This window comes from Phymastichus coffea, unplaced genomic scaffold (genome assembly GCF_024137745.1).
Source record: "Phymastichus coffea isolate CEN01 unplaced genomic scaffold, Cenicafe_Pcof_1.1 PCOF00054, whole genome shotgun sequence".
NCBI lineage: Eukaryota > Metazoa > Arthropoda > Insecta > Hymenoptera > Eulophidae > Phymastichus > Phymastichus coffea.
This window is the reverse complement of record NW_026706865.1, coordinates 1,125,362-1,141,742: the sequence shown is the minus strand read 5'-3', so window position 1 is coordinate 1,141,742 and position 16,381 is coordinate 1,125,362. Positions and strand designations below refer to the sequence as shown.

General features: G+C 34.2%; 3 protein-coding genes across 6 annotated transcripts; 1 reads left to right on the top strand and 2 right to left on the bottom strand.

The window, feature by feature from the left end:
- Nucleotides 1-2,103: 2,103 nt before the first annotated feature.
- Nucleotides 2,104-10,133, bottom strand: LOC131665852 (trafficking protein particle complex subunit 10). Of its 2 annotated transcripts, XM_058938018.1 has the most exons (15): nucleotides 9,994-10,133; nucleotides 9,002-9,219; nucleotides 8,738-8,931; nucleotides 8,467-8,662; nucleotides 8,287-8,398; nucleotides 8,023-8,210; nucleotides 7,738-7,956; nucleotides 7,025-7,235; nucleotides 6,036-6,585; nucleotides 5,581-5,956; nucleotides 5,196-5,507; nucleotides 4,595-4,975; nucleotides 4,414-4,518; nucleotides 3,867-4,215; nucleotides 2,104-3,613 (listed from the first exon to the last, which is right to left on the bottom strand). In XM_058938018.1, the coding sequence occupies exons 1-15, from the start codon at nucleotides 10,067-10,069 to the stop codon at nucleotides 3,474-3,476; spliced, it is 3,627 nt and encodes a 1,208-aa protein (XP_058794001.1). In that variant the 5' UTR covers nucleotides 10,070-10,133; the 3' UTR covers nucleotides 2,104-3,473. The 2 variants fall into 2 exon arrangements, with proteins under 2 accessions (XP_058794001.1, XP_058794002.1); XM_058938019.1 differs by lacking the exon at nucleotides 3,867-4,215.
- Nucleotides 10,134-10,244: 111 nt separating this feature from the next.
- On the top strand, nucleotides 10,245-14,343 carry LOC131665854 (uncharacterized). Of its 2 annotated transcripts, XM_058938023.1 has the most exons (7): nucleotides 10,392-10,530; nucleotides 11,011-11,084; nucleotides 12,187-12,312; nucleotides 12,381-12,662; nucleotides 12,954-13,222; nucleotides 13,389-13,566; nucleotides 13,650-14,343. In XM_058938023.1, exons 3-7 carry the CDS (start codon nucleotides 12,205-12,207, stop codon nucleotides 13,788-13,790), a joined length of 978 nt encoding a protein of 325 aa, XP_058794006.1. In that variant the 5' UTR covers nucleotides 10,392-10,530; nucleotides 11,011-11,084; nucleotides 12,187-12,204; the 3' UTR covers nucleotides 13,791-14,343. The 2 variants fall into 2 exon arrangements, with proteins under 2 accessions (XP_058794005.1, XP_058794006.1); XM_058938022.1 differs by lacking the exon at nucleotides 11,011-11,084 and having other exon boundaries at nucleotides 10,245-10,530.
- Nucleotides 14,344-14,495: 152 nt separating this feature from the next.
- On the bottom strand, nucleotides 14,496-16,335 carry LOC131665853 (probable ATP-dependent RNA helicase DDX49). 2 transcript variants are annotated; one of them, XM_058938021.1, is made up of 5 exons: nucleotides 16,188-16,335; nucleotides 15,866-16,073; nucleotides 15,277-15,794; nucleotides 14,838-15,193; nucleotides 14,496-14,761 (listed from the first exon to the last, which is right to left on the bottom strand). In XM_058938021.1, exons 1-5 carry the CDS (start codon nucleotides 16,214-16,216, stop codon nucleotides 14,508-14,510), a joined length of 1,365 nt encoding a protein of 454 aa, XP_058794004.1. In that variant the 5' UTR covers nucleotides 16,217-16,335; the 3' UTR covers nucleotides 14,496-14,507. The 2 variants fall into 2 exon arrangements, with proteins under 2 accessions (XP_058794004.1, XP_058794003.1); XM_058938020.1 differs by having other exon boundaries at nucleotides 15,866-16,059.
- Between the last annotated feature and the right edge of the window lie 46 nt (nucleotides 16,336-16,381).

Genomic DNA, 16,381 nt, shown 5'->3' with positions numbered 1-16,381 from the left:
TATGAAGTCATAATGTTAATTCGTATTAATACACAGTCATGATGTCAGAATAGAACTATTATGCTTAATAAGCAGGAAGTAGAAATTCTTTTGGAGCGTGGCACAAGTATATTTCTCTCTTGTTCATTTAAAAAAAAAAACCGTCGAACACGCATTTGTTCTCTGCAATTCTCGTGAAAATGTGCTTAATTGGCTCTGATAAGTCGAGCAAACGAACGAGAGAATCTCGGACGTGAGGAACACATCGGTTTTTTCTCGCGAACATACAAAAAAAATTAGTTCGCTTCGCGTTACTCGAAATCTTAATCGACAAGCAAAAGAAATGACAGAGGACCGGAGTAGGTTCGGATAGGCGCGCGCGTGCGACACGTCGCCTCGCCGCGCTACGGCGACTCGTACACTAAGAGCGTCGTCGGCGATAATGAGTGCTACTGGCGCGCGGGCACCCACACGTAGACGACGATAAACTCACGCAGCCTCTCAGCTGAAAACAATCTTATGTCTAAAAGTTTTGTAGTTTTTTTGTGAGTGTGCGAGCAGCTGCAAATGCAAGTGGCATTTTTATATTGAGAGTAGACTTGCCAATGAGGACGTATTATTTGGGCAAACACAGAATTTACGATTTAGCGATTACTTTGCTGTTAGTAATGTGAAACTGCTGATTAGCAACTTATCTATGACTAATTGAATACAATCTAATAGTTATCAGATAGACGAAGCGCGACTGAAGATTAGTTCACAGTAATAGGCAACTCAAATCGACTTTTATGAAGATCATTTGCATATTTAGACTTTTTAGATGTAATTATTTATTATTTGCCGAAATGAGTATCAATAAACAAACACTCGAGGAACAATGTCAAGGTTTCAAGTGGCCGAGAATAAATGTTACCTTCGCATAAACGTTTGAATGAATAACATGCTGAAATCTCCGAGTACTTTCATGAAAATTTCCATCAATGCCACTCACGATTTGTCAATACTAATTTTTCTCCATAGCAGTCAATCTACGTCGTATTGAACAAATGAAACAAAAAAACTAGCACGCACGTGATTACAAAGCGAACGGAAGCCACGGCAATACTGAAACGAATCAAATGCCCAATTAGCGTTTTATTAAGAAATTCCATACGATTCAGTGCCAGCACTTTCAATAACATACGACGAGGCTCGAAAATTGGAAAAAACGCGCTGGAGAGTCGCATGCGCACTCGAGCCGACTAGCCCAGAGATTTTTCATCAAACGCGCCGCCGTTTTGCGACCGTCAATTTCACTAACGCACGTGGGACGTCGCGTCAGATGTGGCTAATGTGCGATATAGCTTAGCTTAAGGTTAAAAGCTGTTGTTGTCGAACACGTTGTTTTTGCGTAGAGGGTTGTTTGCTTTTTATTTTCTTATCGAGAATACATAATAATCAATCATGTATCTTATGTACTACTTGGACGACGAGGGCAACCGTATATATACCCTCAAGGTAATTATTTGTTAAATTGTTTTTGATTAACTTCTAAAAGTTTAGGTTAGGCCGTTTTTTCCTCATTATTTTTTACGCTTAAAAGCCACGGTTAGTTTTGGAAATACTTTATTACAAATTTCTTTGTATGTAGACTTGTAAAAAAATTCACTTATTTAAATTCACTTGATAAAATATAATCATAAACATTTAAAATGTGTCTCTCAAACACTCAAAATACCGATCATATATTAAAAACAAATATAGATTCTGTAGAAGTGTTCATGTTGTCAAGACCAATTTAGATTCAGTTTTAATTTCTACTACATTATTCATTCTTTTATTATTGCAGAATACGACATTTTAATTTAAATTTAACAATTATGTTTATAAAAATTGTTCAATTCATATTTTTTTAGAAAATTGATCCTTATGGAAAGCCAACTATGTCAGCTCACCCAGGTACTAAATTTTATTAAATATTGTTGATTTAACTTTCCATATATAAATCTTTAATAATTAATCGATGTAAATTATTATTTTTAGCTCGATTCTCACCCGAAGACAAATACTCCAGAGAACGCATCACATTAAAGCGCAGATTTGGCCTTTTACTCACACAAAAACCTTTACCAACTTATTGATTAATTTTTAAGAAATTAAGGATTTTCAGTACCAAATAATCATGTAAAAAGTACATATTTTGTATCACTAACAGTAATAACGTGAGTTTTGTAAAGAATAAATAATTTTAAGCTCTTTAATGAATATTAACTTTAATACTGTTCTTTGTCATGAAATAAATTAGGAAGGTATTGATGCATAACTAAAAGAATTTAATAACAATTCATTTTTATTTACACCTACTACTGGTACAGTACATATTCCAGTAAAGTTTTTAAAACTGTTATCAGTGCCTTGACATTTGCTTATCTGAACAAGATATACAGTACAAATATATATGACAAGATATGTTATGTAGTTCTAACAGAACTTTAAATTATTAATATACAAATGATATTCAAGCCATCTGCATATTTACAATGTTTTTGTACTTTTACATATTTACACATTTGCTCATTGTGATATACATATTAAATTTGATGAATAATATATTAATAGTACCTATTGAAATAAAGAAAAATAATAAAAGAACTTTGAATTAATTGGTCTTGAACCATTTTTAAATAAGTTATTTCATATTCAGTGATACTTCTTTGTTTAATGAAATAGAACTATTAAAAAATTTTATAACTATTAGAAATATCTGTAATTCTACAACAATAACAAAATTGAGTATTAGTTGTATTGCGTATGTACACAAGTTTCCAAATGTTCTAAGTGTAGCCGTAAAAAATGTGAAAAACTATGACAAATTTAATATTACAGCATGGCAACGCGATTCATATTACATCGTTCTATAATAAATAATGGAAAGTACCGAAAGCGCTCATGAATGTTTAACCTATTGCTCACAATCAAGCGCATAGTAAATTAACTAATTCATATTAACAGTAGAATATAAAAGTATAATTTAATAGAATGTTTAATTCTTAAAGCACAGTAAAAAAACAATTTATCCGAAATTTACAGAAACTTAACTTGTCATGAATAGTTTTCTTACGCTAAACCATACAATCGACCGCAGAACACTCGCCGAAAATTTCCAAATGTACAAAATAATTTTTCTATAAATATTTCAATACAAAATATTATTTTTTAAATTTATCATCTAAACACTGTTTATCAAGTTTATAATTTTTGACAAAAGAGTAATGTAACACGATAAAAAACAAAAAAGGGAAATTTTCCCGTAGAGTGACAAAAAATGTAAATTTCATCTGGTTTCATTGAAATCTCATATAAGCTTTTAAAAAATATGTTGGTAATAGATTAAAGAAAGTCAAAAACCTTTTAACTATAGCCCTGTATTTAGTATTGTCTTCACCATGTGATATTTTGTTGTCGGGCAATTATTGAACACGAAATTAAAGCGAAGTTACTCGTATGTCAATGGCTCAGTTGATTTCGTTGGTCATCGGCGCGGTCGGCAACACATGAACTTGCTGGGCTTTGCTCGCGTTATATACTTGACCTGGGCTAAATGGCTCAAGTCTTGGTCCTACACCTGCACCTAAATCATTTTTTCTAGTGGGATCTAAAAAAATATAAATTAGTACAAATTACCATTACCACAAAAGGATTGTATTCCATAAATATTTTTAATAAAATAATAAAATATAATACTCTTAGTTTATGTAATAAAGAAGTAATAACGTGTAAATTTCCATAATCGGCTAGTTCCTAATTGCTAACCGTAGATGATGATAAAAAAGCAACCCATTAATCAGCAAACAATCATTCAAAATGCACTAATAAAACTAGAAGAAGCTTCTGATGAAAAACATTACCGTTTTTAAGCTCGACCGCTGCAGGAATATACCGCGACAGTCTGACAACAGGCAGTGGCAAATAACCACTGGTCAGTGGCATAACGTCCAATGTAACACTCTGCTTTTCTAAGACCTCAAGAGAAACGACGCCAGCAGTACGTCCACAAACAGCCCACATTGTTTGATCAGCGAGTACCTCATACATAAGTTGTGGCGGGTGGTGATGTTGATGATGATGATGATTGGTTGATGACGATATTGGTTGCATACGAGTGACTGTGAGGCAGAGGTGGCACATACTACCTGCACGACAAAACTCACCGCCACCGCTTATTGGCTCGACTCGCGACGATACCGTGAACAGCGTCTGTAAAATGTGATTGGCGCGCACACACACGGCTCGACTTTAACTGAGAGTTTTTCGAGGATCTTTTTCGTTTCACGCGCAATATTTCGTTAGATTTGTTAGTTTGGTTATGGTCTGAGTTGTGGCTGTGTTAATATTTGTGTTAATTTGAAAACACACGAGGAAAACACAATTATGTGTTATTTCAAATGTTATTACCGAGTAGTCGACTACGTCGAAATTACACCAATACATGTTGCTCTCCTTTTCGACTTTTTCCAAGTCGCGAATGTGGAGTGGATCATCAACAACGCCCTTATCACTCTAAAATTGAATGAACAAAATTTCGATAATGTTTTCGTTCGCTAAATTAAAAAATACACTTTTTTCTACTACGTACCCTATCGTTATCAATCTCATCCAAATCTTCGATATCTTTAATCGCGATATATTTCACTTTGAAATCAGTTTTAATAGGTATGGTTGAACGTTCATCATCATATCCAATCTCGACTTCCCACATAAACGATACAGACATACTGTTTCCAATCACAAGTTTTTGTCCAGCTGTGGGATTCAAACTCTTGAAATGTACGTCTACCGATGTACCACTTGTTAATTGAGGCTCAGTGAGTTGTAACAACTGATTTGACAATCCTGTTACGATTATCTGTATGAATTTACGTCTCTTGGCTGTGTGAAGTTTCATCGTTGACATGAGAGGCGTGCCGAAATGAAGTGTTATGCTTTCTTCTGCGTTCCATGGACATTGGATATTTAACTGTGAATGTAAAAATATAGTTGTGTTAGCGATATCTTTACAACTTGAAAGAACATCAGTAGTTAGAATTTTGACAAATCATTTTGTAAAAACATTAATGAAAATACAATTAAATTATAACATTTCAAGAGTAATAAAAATATAATCATCGAAATTTTTACTTTCTCATCTTCGTTGACAAAAACAATCTCATTCCTATCACAAAAAAATCAGTAGTTACCTTGTGCTCCATCGAAGACGAATCTCTCTTAGGTGGCAATTCTGCGAACATTACAAGCTTCAACCTTGTGGTTTCAAAAGGTTCGCAAGGTGGAATAACAATTTCGATCTCTCTCGCCGCAGTTTCCGTCTGGCCATCTTTGTTCTCCTCTATTTTGGATACTGTCATTCCTCTCGATGTCCTTAGTTTTACCGTTGAACCTTCATTTATTCTCACACTGCCACTCGATATGACTAGTTCCACACTCTGTGCTAAACCTGCCAGTAAATCTCTCGAGCAGTTCAACGTGATTGTAGGCGGTGTCTTCGCCACCTGTCAATAAAAGCAACATAATTGTTTCATTGTACTGTGTTAGTTTTTAAATATTTTTTTGACTAATGTTTACCGAATAACACAATCGAGGTTCCAATACGGACGATAAAAACTTAAGTTTTTTCTCGATAACCAGTGCCAATTGACCAACTCTGTAGAGGCCAGGATGGTCTACACGCTTCGTTAATGTAAGTTTATTTATCCCAGGTTGAAGAACAAACTCCTCTGAAGTACTAAGAGCTCCAGCGAAATCACCTTTAATATTCATCGAAGGCTTTCGCTGCTTTACGCTGTCTGACCGCTTGATCGGAGCTTTCGTGCTTTTTCCAATCTCCACACCGGCAGATCCAATTGTTTTGTCTTCCTTGTAAATTAAATTTCTCGTTACCGACAATTTTCGGAGGCATGGATCACATGGTTTTGTTTCGTCTATTTTACACTTTAACAATCTAGAATAAAAGTATATTTCATTATTTGCAAAACTATAAAATTTCACGATTCCAAATTAACAGAGAGAAGACAACTTACAATTCAATATTCGATTCTGAGCCCTGCATTCCTTTTTTCTTAACATTTGGTTTCTGTACGTCTTCAACCGACAACTCAGCCTTCGTGCACATGATGGGCCTAGGCAGTTGACTAAGCAATACAACCTCGACCCTCACATCGCAATCCTGAATGACCTTATCGGTAACGTTGACTTCCATCTCCAGAATGGTAAAACTACTCGATAATTCCGTCAATAATGGCTGTGGATTCGCAAGCATTTTCGTATAGGCGAGCATTTCGTCGAGATAAGAATTGCGAATAGTCATGTGAAGAATTTCCGAGGCAGCGATCGCTGCGCAAACTTTAGTGTAACGTTCGACGTCGTCCATCTTTTTATAACATTGTGCCAACTCGTGTTGTGTTTGAGCTGCTAAGCGAGTCCAACCTTCTGAACTGTAAGTCTGCAATGCATCCAAAAGGAAGACTACGGCTTTTTGATTTTCACTCATGTCACTGTAGAAGCGTGCTAAGTCTTTGCCAATCATTCGCGCTGAGCGTATTCTGTTCACGTGCTTGAACGTACCCATTGCTGTGAATGAAAGAAAAGGGATTTAGAAAATTGGTTTTCATCTAGATTTTATTTGATAATCGTTTTGATTACATTCGAAGATAATGAAAACTTATTCATTATTTAATTGTCTGTAATTTTTAAAATTTTTTTAGACAGCTTGACGATAATCATTAATTAAATGAGCAGTTAAAATAAAACATATTTTACTAAAACTTCTTAGATATTATTGTACTAAAGCCTTTGTACTGCACTTCACGCTAAAACGTCCTCGCGTACTAAAAGGTTTACACTTAAAACATTAATAATTGATTTTACAAGTGAATATTGATAAGCGCTAACTACGTAAACCAACCAGTTACCGATAATAAAACCATTTATGCATTATATTTTCTATATTTTTCAACAACGACAGTGCTATTTAAAATCATTTAAAACGAAGAAATAAAACGATAATTACCAAGTTCAGCATGATAGAGATATTGTTTCTTGAAGGCTTCTTTCGACGAGAGTGCTTCTTTTAGTTTATCCGTGGGCGTAGGTTTGTCGGGTTCATTACTTGCCGGTTCCGAGTCGCCCATACCTGCGATCAGGTATACTACTGTGTGCAATTGTTCGCTCGTTGGTTCATTACCAGGCATCAAACCGCACATCTTGCCTAAGCTTTCCAACTATCAAGGTAAATTAGTCATTTTAGATTTTTATGGTGCATTTGAATTTTTATATATTTTTAAAATTGTAGAAATGGAATGGTTCAATTTCTTTGATAAGCGAAAAACTTTTAGAAACTAGTTAACGTGAAACATTGAATTTAACTTGATTTTATGAGATTATAAATATAGAAATAATACTAAATTTTATTTGAAAACTACACCATTGGCAAGGGAATAATCATTTGAATTGATACACTTTTCACAACAATAGTTCAAAATTTGATTTCCATAACTTTGCGCTTGGATAGATAAATAGACAGATACAGGCCAAAACACTTAGTGATACTTTGTGCACTATGAACTTCTAGAAAATTTAGCAAAAGTGATAAACTTTGCCAAGTCGTAGAAAACTTGACGTCAATAAATTAACAAACGGTGAGTCACTGCAGATAGTTAAGTACGTGACTCGCAGCCGATTAGCTAGCGTCAAAACAATTATGCTTTAGCAATAGTGACGCACCTTGTCTCTGGCTAATGCCCACAAGCTTGCAGTATACGATGAGCACAAATCTAATAACTGATTGTTGTCAATAGTTGACGATGACGATTGACATGCGTCAAGGACTTCCAATGCACACAAGAATGCCCAACACTCGACCGAACCTTCGGGTCGTTGTACCTCAAGTATACGTAACTCGTTCATTGTATCGTGCACAAAGGTAAGACAACGTTGTGCCATCTAAAAATACATCTCATTTAAAAAATTTATTACTTTATTAAAAAAATAAAAGAGCAGAGTACTAACCTCCCATGACCTTCTCAACAATAGTAACATAGCACATTGTCTGCCGAACAAATAACTTCGAAGATCTAGTAGCGACGCTTTACATTCAGCTATTAAAATTCTTGCATGATAATCTAAGCTATTGTTAAGATTTACACCTGACCATTTGTTCAAAGGACTTTGAAATGAACTCAGCCATGCTGGAGTATCTAGAAATATGAGAAATTTATTTGCACATTGCAGATTTATCAGTTTGTACTGACTAATAGAAACTGGAGATCTCACCTCCAACATTTGAGTTTATGACAAATTGTGTAAAAAGAGCATCTAGTTCATCATATTGTACTAAAGCTTCATCGTATAAACCTAGCATTTCTAAAACGAAGGCTAGTTCTTCCTGAAATACAATTTGCAATAAGCAATGTATTGTGTAAATGTTTACCTTTTTTAAAAATAATTGATTACCTGGAGTAAAAAATAATGGCAGAAGTTCCAACCAATCTGGTTTCTTTTTTCTCTATGTTCTCTGATTATTTCTTCAAATTTTAAAAGAGTACGATCATAAGCTGTGAGCATCAAATGTCTTATTCGAGTTATTAACCCCCTCCATGACTCAGCCGAACGAGATTCAGATTTTATTGGATTGATTATGGATAGACACCTATTGACAAGATAATTGAGTATGGCAATTTCAATACAACACTAGAGGATATTTTTTAAAGGCTTATTTTTTCACCTGTCTCCATGTTTTGAAGCAAAATCACTACGTATTTTGTCCAAGACAGTTGTTCTTGGCAATAATTTATTACTTTTCTTAATGTCATATGTTTCAACTAAAACTATCATCCAGTCTTGCACGCCAGCTTTAGATAATATCTTCAACCATGAGTCTATGTCATCTCTAAGAGATGTCTTGTACACATCAACATCCTATAAATAGAACATATAGTTGAAATACAGAAATAAAATTGTGTTTTAAAATGTAAATTTTTATACTTACTGAGCATTCACTCCAATATGTATGAAAAATAGGCCTTTTGACAAGATGGCAATCTTTTTCCTTTGGTAAAATATCTTGCAAGAATGGAACAAACCTTGCATTAAGTTTGACTTGTTTAATTGGTCTGTCATATGATCTTCTCCATTCGGCTGAATCAGTGGGTATTGACTTGACCAAGTTATTTGCCAAGGTATTGAATAATTCTTTATCTCCTGCATCTTTAAATCAAAATCATTTATTTGTTAGTAACATTCCCCTTTTTAGTTTTACAAAATCATCACATTAAAATATAATATAATTCTTAGCAAAAAAATAAATGACTAAATGACTGTGAATAGAAATGGAAAATACAAATTATTGCACTTTTAATGACTTGTAATTTTTATTATATTTATAAGATTACTAATTATTTAATAATAAAAACATAAAAGTTCTTTAACAATTTTTGGTTATTCTAAAAAGCAAAATTTAAAAAAATTAAATGCTAAACAGATTCTATTTTTTTTATGCATCATATTGTGACAATAGAAAAGAATTTACTATAATGACATGCTCAAGAATCTTACATAAATCAAGTACTGTTAGCTCCCATACACCAATTAGAAAGCAGTTTAAAGTGGTTATCAAAAAGCAACCGATTGCTGCTTGCCAATTCGATAAAAATATGCTGTTTAGTAAAAAATATTTAAACGAATTGGACGGTTATTTTATTACACGAAGCACCATAAAGACTGCCATAAAAACATACATCAACGTTTTAAGCCAATTTTCGTAAAGATTCAGCATCCAAAACAGAAGCGACGAAAATAAACGACATTATCTATCAATAAACAACAACAAACTTGAAAACTCTGTAGACGTCTGAACAATAACAAAATACACAAATCGAGAGCAAAGTCGTACAACAAAATTTTGTACAAACGGAGTTATACGAAAATATCAACGATAACCCAAAGAGGGGTGAAAATTGAAAAAGCTTAAGTTACACTTACAGGTGACGAGGGGCGTACAGTCCATGGAGCCGAGGTTGTTATCGGAGCTCGCGGGTAGCCCTCCATTGCAGTTCATCTCTGGTGGCCTCGTCGCAGTCGCATATCACACACGCACTTGTTCCTACGTCATGTAAAAGCGCAGCAGCGATTCTAACCTCTTTGAACTTTTGCTCTGAGCGCCACCTCGAGAATCACGTAAAAAGCACATCAGCAGTTTCCTGAACTAGCGCTGTGTGAACTGTGAGCAGTACATAACTGCAGCAAAAGAGGAGAGGTGATCAGCTGTGGTGTCTCTTACGTGGTGCCTTAACAGAAATTTTGCTTGCGACGGGGTATGTACAACGATTTTTCAACAACTACGACACTGAGCTGAGCCAAGAAGAATCGAGGAGGGAAGTTGGCGATACAAGTATAATTGATAAAAAGAGAGCGCGGAAGAGTGTCTAAAGGGGTCGTACCACACATCCAAGCCGATAACGAGTCGTTTCCCGCTGCCTTCTATAACAACACGCTCGCCGCTTTCGGTTCTGCCTCAATGTAAGTCTGTCCCATGTTATAGATATACACATATTTAATGTAAGTAGCAACTTGCTCCAAATTGCAGGGTCAACTATGGCCTAACTACTTTACTTCGTACATATGGTGTTTACATGTCTTTCTCTCGTGCCACAATGCTGTTGCACATTCGTACTTTTATTTCTTTGTTAATTCTTAGCGAGTGCTCGTTTTTGCATAATTTGCCAAGTAAGCGAGTACATTATCAGCCATAGCGCAGTGTCGAACGATTTCTGCAGCATTATCTCGAAGAGAATACGTTTAATGTTGATGAATTCTACGGATCGCAATTGTTTAAATCGCGTGACTTAGATTTATATAGTTTATTCATGTACGCGAGAAAATGACTACAGCATTCGAGAAAAACTGATGCAGTGATGCGTGAGACAATGAACAAGTGAAATTTTAAAAAATGCTATCATATTTCGATTATTCATTACCGTTGTGTACTTCATCGATTAGGTTCATCTAATCAGTCGGTGTGGAACTTTTTAAATGGCTTTGATTCGATCATACGACTGACTTCCCTCTGCCATGTACGAAAGTTAATATGCCTATAGATGTGTACGTGCGTGCGTGCGTGCGTGCGTTCGTGTATGCGTGTGTGTATGTGTAATATCTATAATACTGTTATTTCTCCGTCATTTATAAACATTTGTCTCGCAGTGAGGTTTCAGTTTTTTTCCTCTTCAAGTTACATGTTTTATAGAAGGCAAGCAAATTTGAGTTTACTGATTTATTATTAGAAGTCATTATTGTCATCACCCGTTTGCTACTACAACACTTCATTCCCTTATATACTGTATTATATTGATGTTTTATAAATTTGTAAGCCAAAGTTCGTCTTCTTAGTCACGAAATCACTCAATTTTTTTACGTATGTCAAAAAATGAACGATGAGAGAATGCTTTTTTGCTGTATAATTTTTGCTTGCGGTGGACATATAAAGTCATGAATATTTATCGCGTCAATGATGTTTCTCTCTTCTAGTCTGCAAACTCTTCCTTAAAGCGTTAACGAAGGTTTTATTTAAAAAGAATATTGCAACTTTATATGAAATATGTCTTATTAATATCAAGGTTCTTTAAGCACTTTTAGATTTTTATTTGATTTAAAAATCCTTGAATCTCACGTATTCCAAGATCCTATCAAATTTGAATCGTCAACATTCTCTAGGCATTTTTATGATATTTGACGTAATGTGTAATATGAAACGTAACGCGAAAGCGATTGGTAAAAAGCACTCGCTACACGTCGCATATCCGGTTTTTCAATGACATATTTTAAAAAGGTGGACACAATACAGTGTTGTTGCACGTAAAACTGGTGTCTCGTGCGTGTTTCTGCACTTTGAACTGACGGTAAAATACACGCGAGCTTAGATAGATTAATCGTCTGTGCACGATATGTCGTGATACCGCGTTTTTTTATTTCGCTGATTAAGGCAAATGAGATTATTGTCAGGTCTCGAGAGCGCACGAAAAAGAAAAAATAGAATAGAGCCGATTTACGATACACACACACGCGCGCGCGCGCACGCACGCACGCATGCACGCACACACACACAAACATGTGCACGCACACGCGTACACATACGCACGCCATTTTATTAAGATTTTTTTTATTTTTCATGCGCAGCGAGTGTGATCAATCATCATGGCCCTCATGAGGATGACATTGTCTGCCCTGGCAAGATCCAGGTTTGGAGCTCAAGCTTTACCAAGATTTTCCGCTAATGGCAAACCACGGCCACGGGATAACATGGTACATTTTTTGTATTTCTCAACTACAATCGTTCAGTATATTTAAAATGTCGTTTTTTCTTTCAACAGGTTTTCGGCTTTGTTGCCTGCAATTTTTTGAGTACACATCGATTGACAAAGAATATCGAGCTGCTCGTCGAGGATAACGTGCCGATCACAAAGAATGTCGACAAGAAAGTTATTATCAATCCCAACGCCGATGAACGACCTTTACTTGTACTTCTTTGCTGGTTGCAATCCAAGCGAAAGCACATCATGAAATTCGTCAATTTTTACATGGAACAAGGCTTCGACGTTGTCACTGTATCTATCACTCCTTGGCAGCTGATGTGGCCTGTCAATGGATCGAGAGTTAGTACTTTGCACTTTGACAAAAAAGTTTTAAATTTTCATGATGCTTATGTAAATGAATCAATGTATATTTGAATGCGGTAATTGTTCAAGAACGTTTTGTACCTAGTACAAGAGTTGCAACTATCGATATATTTGTTATCGCTTCGCAGAATTGCTCAATACAATTTAGTGCTAATGATATAAATATGTAATATTTTTGCATGCGAAACGAACAATATGAAATGCTTTATTCACAAAGTATGATGTACATAAATAATTTTAAATTCACAATAGTTATTTCTTCTTCAGATTATCGCATCAGACCTGCTGGACTTTTTGGATCAAAACAAACAATACAAGCGTGTGCTTTTACATGGTTTTTCTGTTGGTGGTTACATGTGGGGTGAGGTCTTGGACTTCGTGCATCAAGATCGTAAAAAATACGACCACGTGATAAATCGAGTTGTCGGCCACGTTTGGGATAGTGCAGCTGATATAAGCGAATTCACTATTGGAACTCCAAAAGCTATTTTCCCTAATAACGAAGTACTTCAAAATGCTACAAGATCGTATCTTGAGTAAGTGTAGAAAGTATTTCTTTACATTTGTCTAATTTATCAAATTAAGTATAAAATTGTAATGTAAATATAAAAAACAGTATGTATTTTATCAGTTTTAAAATATCGACTTCGTGTGTATACTTAAAAAATGAATACAAAATAATACACGACAATTTTTTAATAGATATCACATGAAAGTTTTTCACAAACAAGCAACTCAATACTGGATTCGATCAAGTCAACTATTCCACTTGAACTTGGTTCGCTCGCCTGCTCTCTTCTTAGTCAGCAAAACTGATCCTGTCGGGTCACTGGAGAGTAATATGCGAGTTCGAGATTCTTGGGAATCTTTGGGAACAAAGGTTTGCAATGATATATTTATTTAATTTATTTAATCAGGAATTAGCTTAGATGACTATCTATTGAAATACGTTTTGTCTTTCAGACATATACGAAGGTGTTTGAGGATACTCCTCACGTTGGTCACTTCCGGGCTCATCCCAAGGAATATGTAGCCGAGCTTTATACTTTCTTAGATCGACTACAACTCATTCAAAACCAGGAGAAGATTAGAGCTCGGCTGTAACAAGTATCATTACACAAAAAACAATCAAATCTATTGCCATATACGCAATTGTTTGTTCTACCGATCCGAGATTTTTGCAAGGGAGCGATAAAGCTGAACGATTTATTGTTTACTTTTTTGTTAAGTAGTAATACTTTCTTTTTTACTCCTTATCGTTACGTTATGTCTTTTACTTGTAATAATCTCACTTACATGTATCAATGCATTAATTCCAAGTAAGTTTTCGATCACACGACGCTCCCATTAGTATTTTAAGAATGAATATTCAAGAGTTTCCTTTCGTTGGTTTCGAATTATGTAATTTTTTTCTGTATAAGGTTACAGCTGATTGTATAGAGCAACTTTAGAAACAAGCATTCACGTGGATAAAGAAATTAGCTACTATTTAGTTTATGAAAAAGGTATTTTTTCAATATATTGTGTATTAGAAATTAAAAATTTTTGTATGTGATTCACTGTACTAATAGGATGTATAAAAATATTGAGAATTATCTTTTGTACTCACGATAATCAAATTAAATGATAAAATAAAGTCGATAAAATATCTATTCGCGTATAACATAAAAAAATATTTACGTTTATTAAAAAACGATAAGGTCATTTAATTATTTTATGATTTTTTAATGTAGTTGTGCTACCTTAAAATATAATATTTACAATTACATAATGTATGTAATAAACTTTTTCACGGCAATTTTCATATTATGTAAACACGTTTTAATCTGAATCAATAGTTTTCTTAAGTGTAATTTCCTCTTTAATTTTTTGGTCAGTCTTTTTCTTTTTAGGTTTTTTGTGTTTCTTTCTTTCATTTAGAAACTCATCTACTTCTTCAGGATCCATTCCTTCCATAATTAACTTTTTTCTTTTGTTTATCATTTTTTTCTCATAAAAATCAGTTTCATCTAAAATGATTTCTGCTTCTCGTTTCGTCACTGATATTTGTGTGAAAATTGTGACAATTTCTTTATCTGAAAATTACAATATCTTCAAGAAATTGAAAATAGTGAAAATTTTTGATAATCAAGTGGTTTTCCTAACACTTACCATTAACTTTAAACTCTTTAAGTTTTGTACCAATAATCTCCTCAATAGCATGCAACAGTTTAATGTCATGTGGAGTTACCAAACTAATAGCCATACCACCTCTTCCAGCTCGAGCTGTTCTACCTACTCTATGAATGTATTCTTTAGGTACATTGGGTATATTATGATTAACTACAAGTGTAACTATTGGAATATCTAAACCTCTTGCAGCCACATCAGTTGCAATCAAAATTTTAACTTGATTTGATTTGAACTTTGTCAAAGCTGCTAAACGCTCTTTTTGTTTTATCATTCCATGCAGAGCTACATTATCAAAGCCTAATTCATTCAATGTCATAGACAATAGTTGACAATGTCTGGAATAAAGGGGATCAGTAAGAGCACTTTAAGAAAATAGTAAAAGAACAGTAAATAGTTAATAATAAAATATATAACTGACTTGCAAGTATCAGTGAAAATCATTATTGATCCAACACCATTTTCAGCTCTGAATGTTCTGATAACTTCAACTAAATAAGCATCACGAATATCTTTGGGACAAAGCACATACCTCTGATCAAGTTCTTTAACAGTTGCAATACCTGTGTCATCTTCAGACTGATAAATAAAAAATTCTCTGCTTGACACTTGTTGCACTCTTTCCAGTGCATCAGTAATTGTAGCACTGAAAAGTAAAGATTGCTTTTCTTTTGGCAAAGCTTGAAATATAATGCTAAGTTGCTTGTCAAAATCTCCTCCAAGTAATCTATCTGCTTCATCAATTACAAGAAATTTGATTCTTTTCAATGAAAAAGTATTGCAGCTTTCCAAATGATCAGCCAGTCTTCCAGGAGTTGCAACAACAATGTGAGGGTGTTTTGCAAGCTCTTGTCCCTGTACCACCATATCCATGCCACCAACAATTGTACTTTTTCTCAAATTAATGGCTTTGCCAATTGCAGCAAACTGATCAGATATCTAACAACAATATTTTAAATTAGAATATTTGTTTATAAAAAACCAAAGATGATTAAAAAAACAATTTATACTTGAAATGCTAGTTCCCTGGTTGGTGTTAACACAAGGGCAAATATACCATAAGGATCTTCTGAAAGTTTTTGTAGAATTGGTAAGGCAAAAGCTAATGTTTTACCACTACCAGTTTTTGCACATCCAATGACATCTTTTCCTTCTAATATTGCAGGGATGCAGTTTTTTTGAATTGGTTTTGCATTTTTCAAGCCTAAATATTTGAAACTCAAAGGTTAAAGAAAAATTTACAAAAATAAAGAAAATAATCAAATATCTTCTTTATATATACTATACTATTATTAAACATTTTATTCAGGAACAAATGTGATTTCAACTTACCGACGGCTTTTAATTGATTGACAATCCATGAATTAAGATTTAAATCAGTAAACATTGCCATTCTTGCTTAATATTTATAACATTTAATATATTTATTAATATATTTATTTTGAGCTATTTGATACATGATCTTCCACGTTTGACACTTGATGCATCTACTTGCTACTTGCTACCATCTTGCTACTTGCTTCTAC

Excerpts from the sequence above, each read along its gene's own strand:
- LOC131665852 (XM_058938018.1), bottom strand. The coding sequence starts at position 10,069 with ATGAACTGCAATGGAGGGCTACCCGCGAGCTCCGATAACAACCTCGGC. Across the intron at positions 8,211-8,286 it reads CATAAACTCAAATGTTGGAG|ATACTCCAGCATGGCTGAGT; the intron begins GTGAGATCTCCA and ends TCATATTTCTAG. Across the intron at positions 4,519-4,594 it reads ATGAGATTGATAACGATAGG|AGTGATAAGGGCGTTGTTGA; the intron begins GTACGTAGTAGA and ends ATTCAATTTTAG.
- LOC131665853 (XM_058938020.1), bottom strand. The coding sequence starts at position 16,248 with ATGGCAATGTTTACTGATTTAAATCTTAATTCATGGATTGTCAATCAA. Across the intron at positions 16,060-16,187 it reads CAATCAATTAAAAGCCGTCG|GCTTGAAAAATGCAAAACCA; the intron begins GTAAGTTGAAAT and ends TCAAATATTTAG. Across the intron at positions 14,762-14,837 it reads TAAAGAGTTTAAAGTTAATG|ATAAAGAAATTGTCACAATT; the intron begins GTAAGTGTTAGG and ends TGTAATTTTCAG.
- LOC131665854 (XM_058938022.1), top strand. The coding sequence starts at position 12,205 with ATGGCCCTCATGAGGATGACATTGTCTGCCCTGGCAAGATCCAGGTTT. Across the intron at positions 12,313-12,380 it reads CACGGCCACGGGATAACATG|GTTTTCGGCTTTGTTGCCTG; the intron begins GTACATTTTTTG and ends TTCTTTCAACAG. Across the intron at positions 12,663-12,953 it reads GGCCTGTCAATGGATCGAGA|ATTATCGCATCAGACCTGCT; the intron begins GTTAGTACTTTG and ends TTTCTTCTTCAG.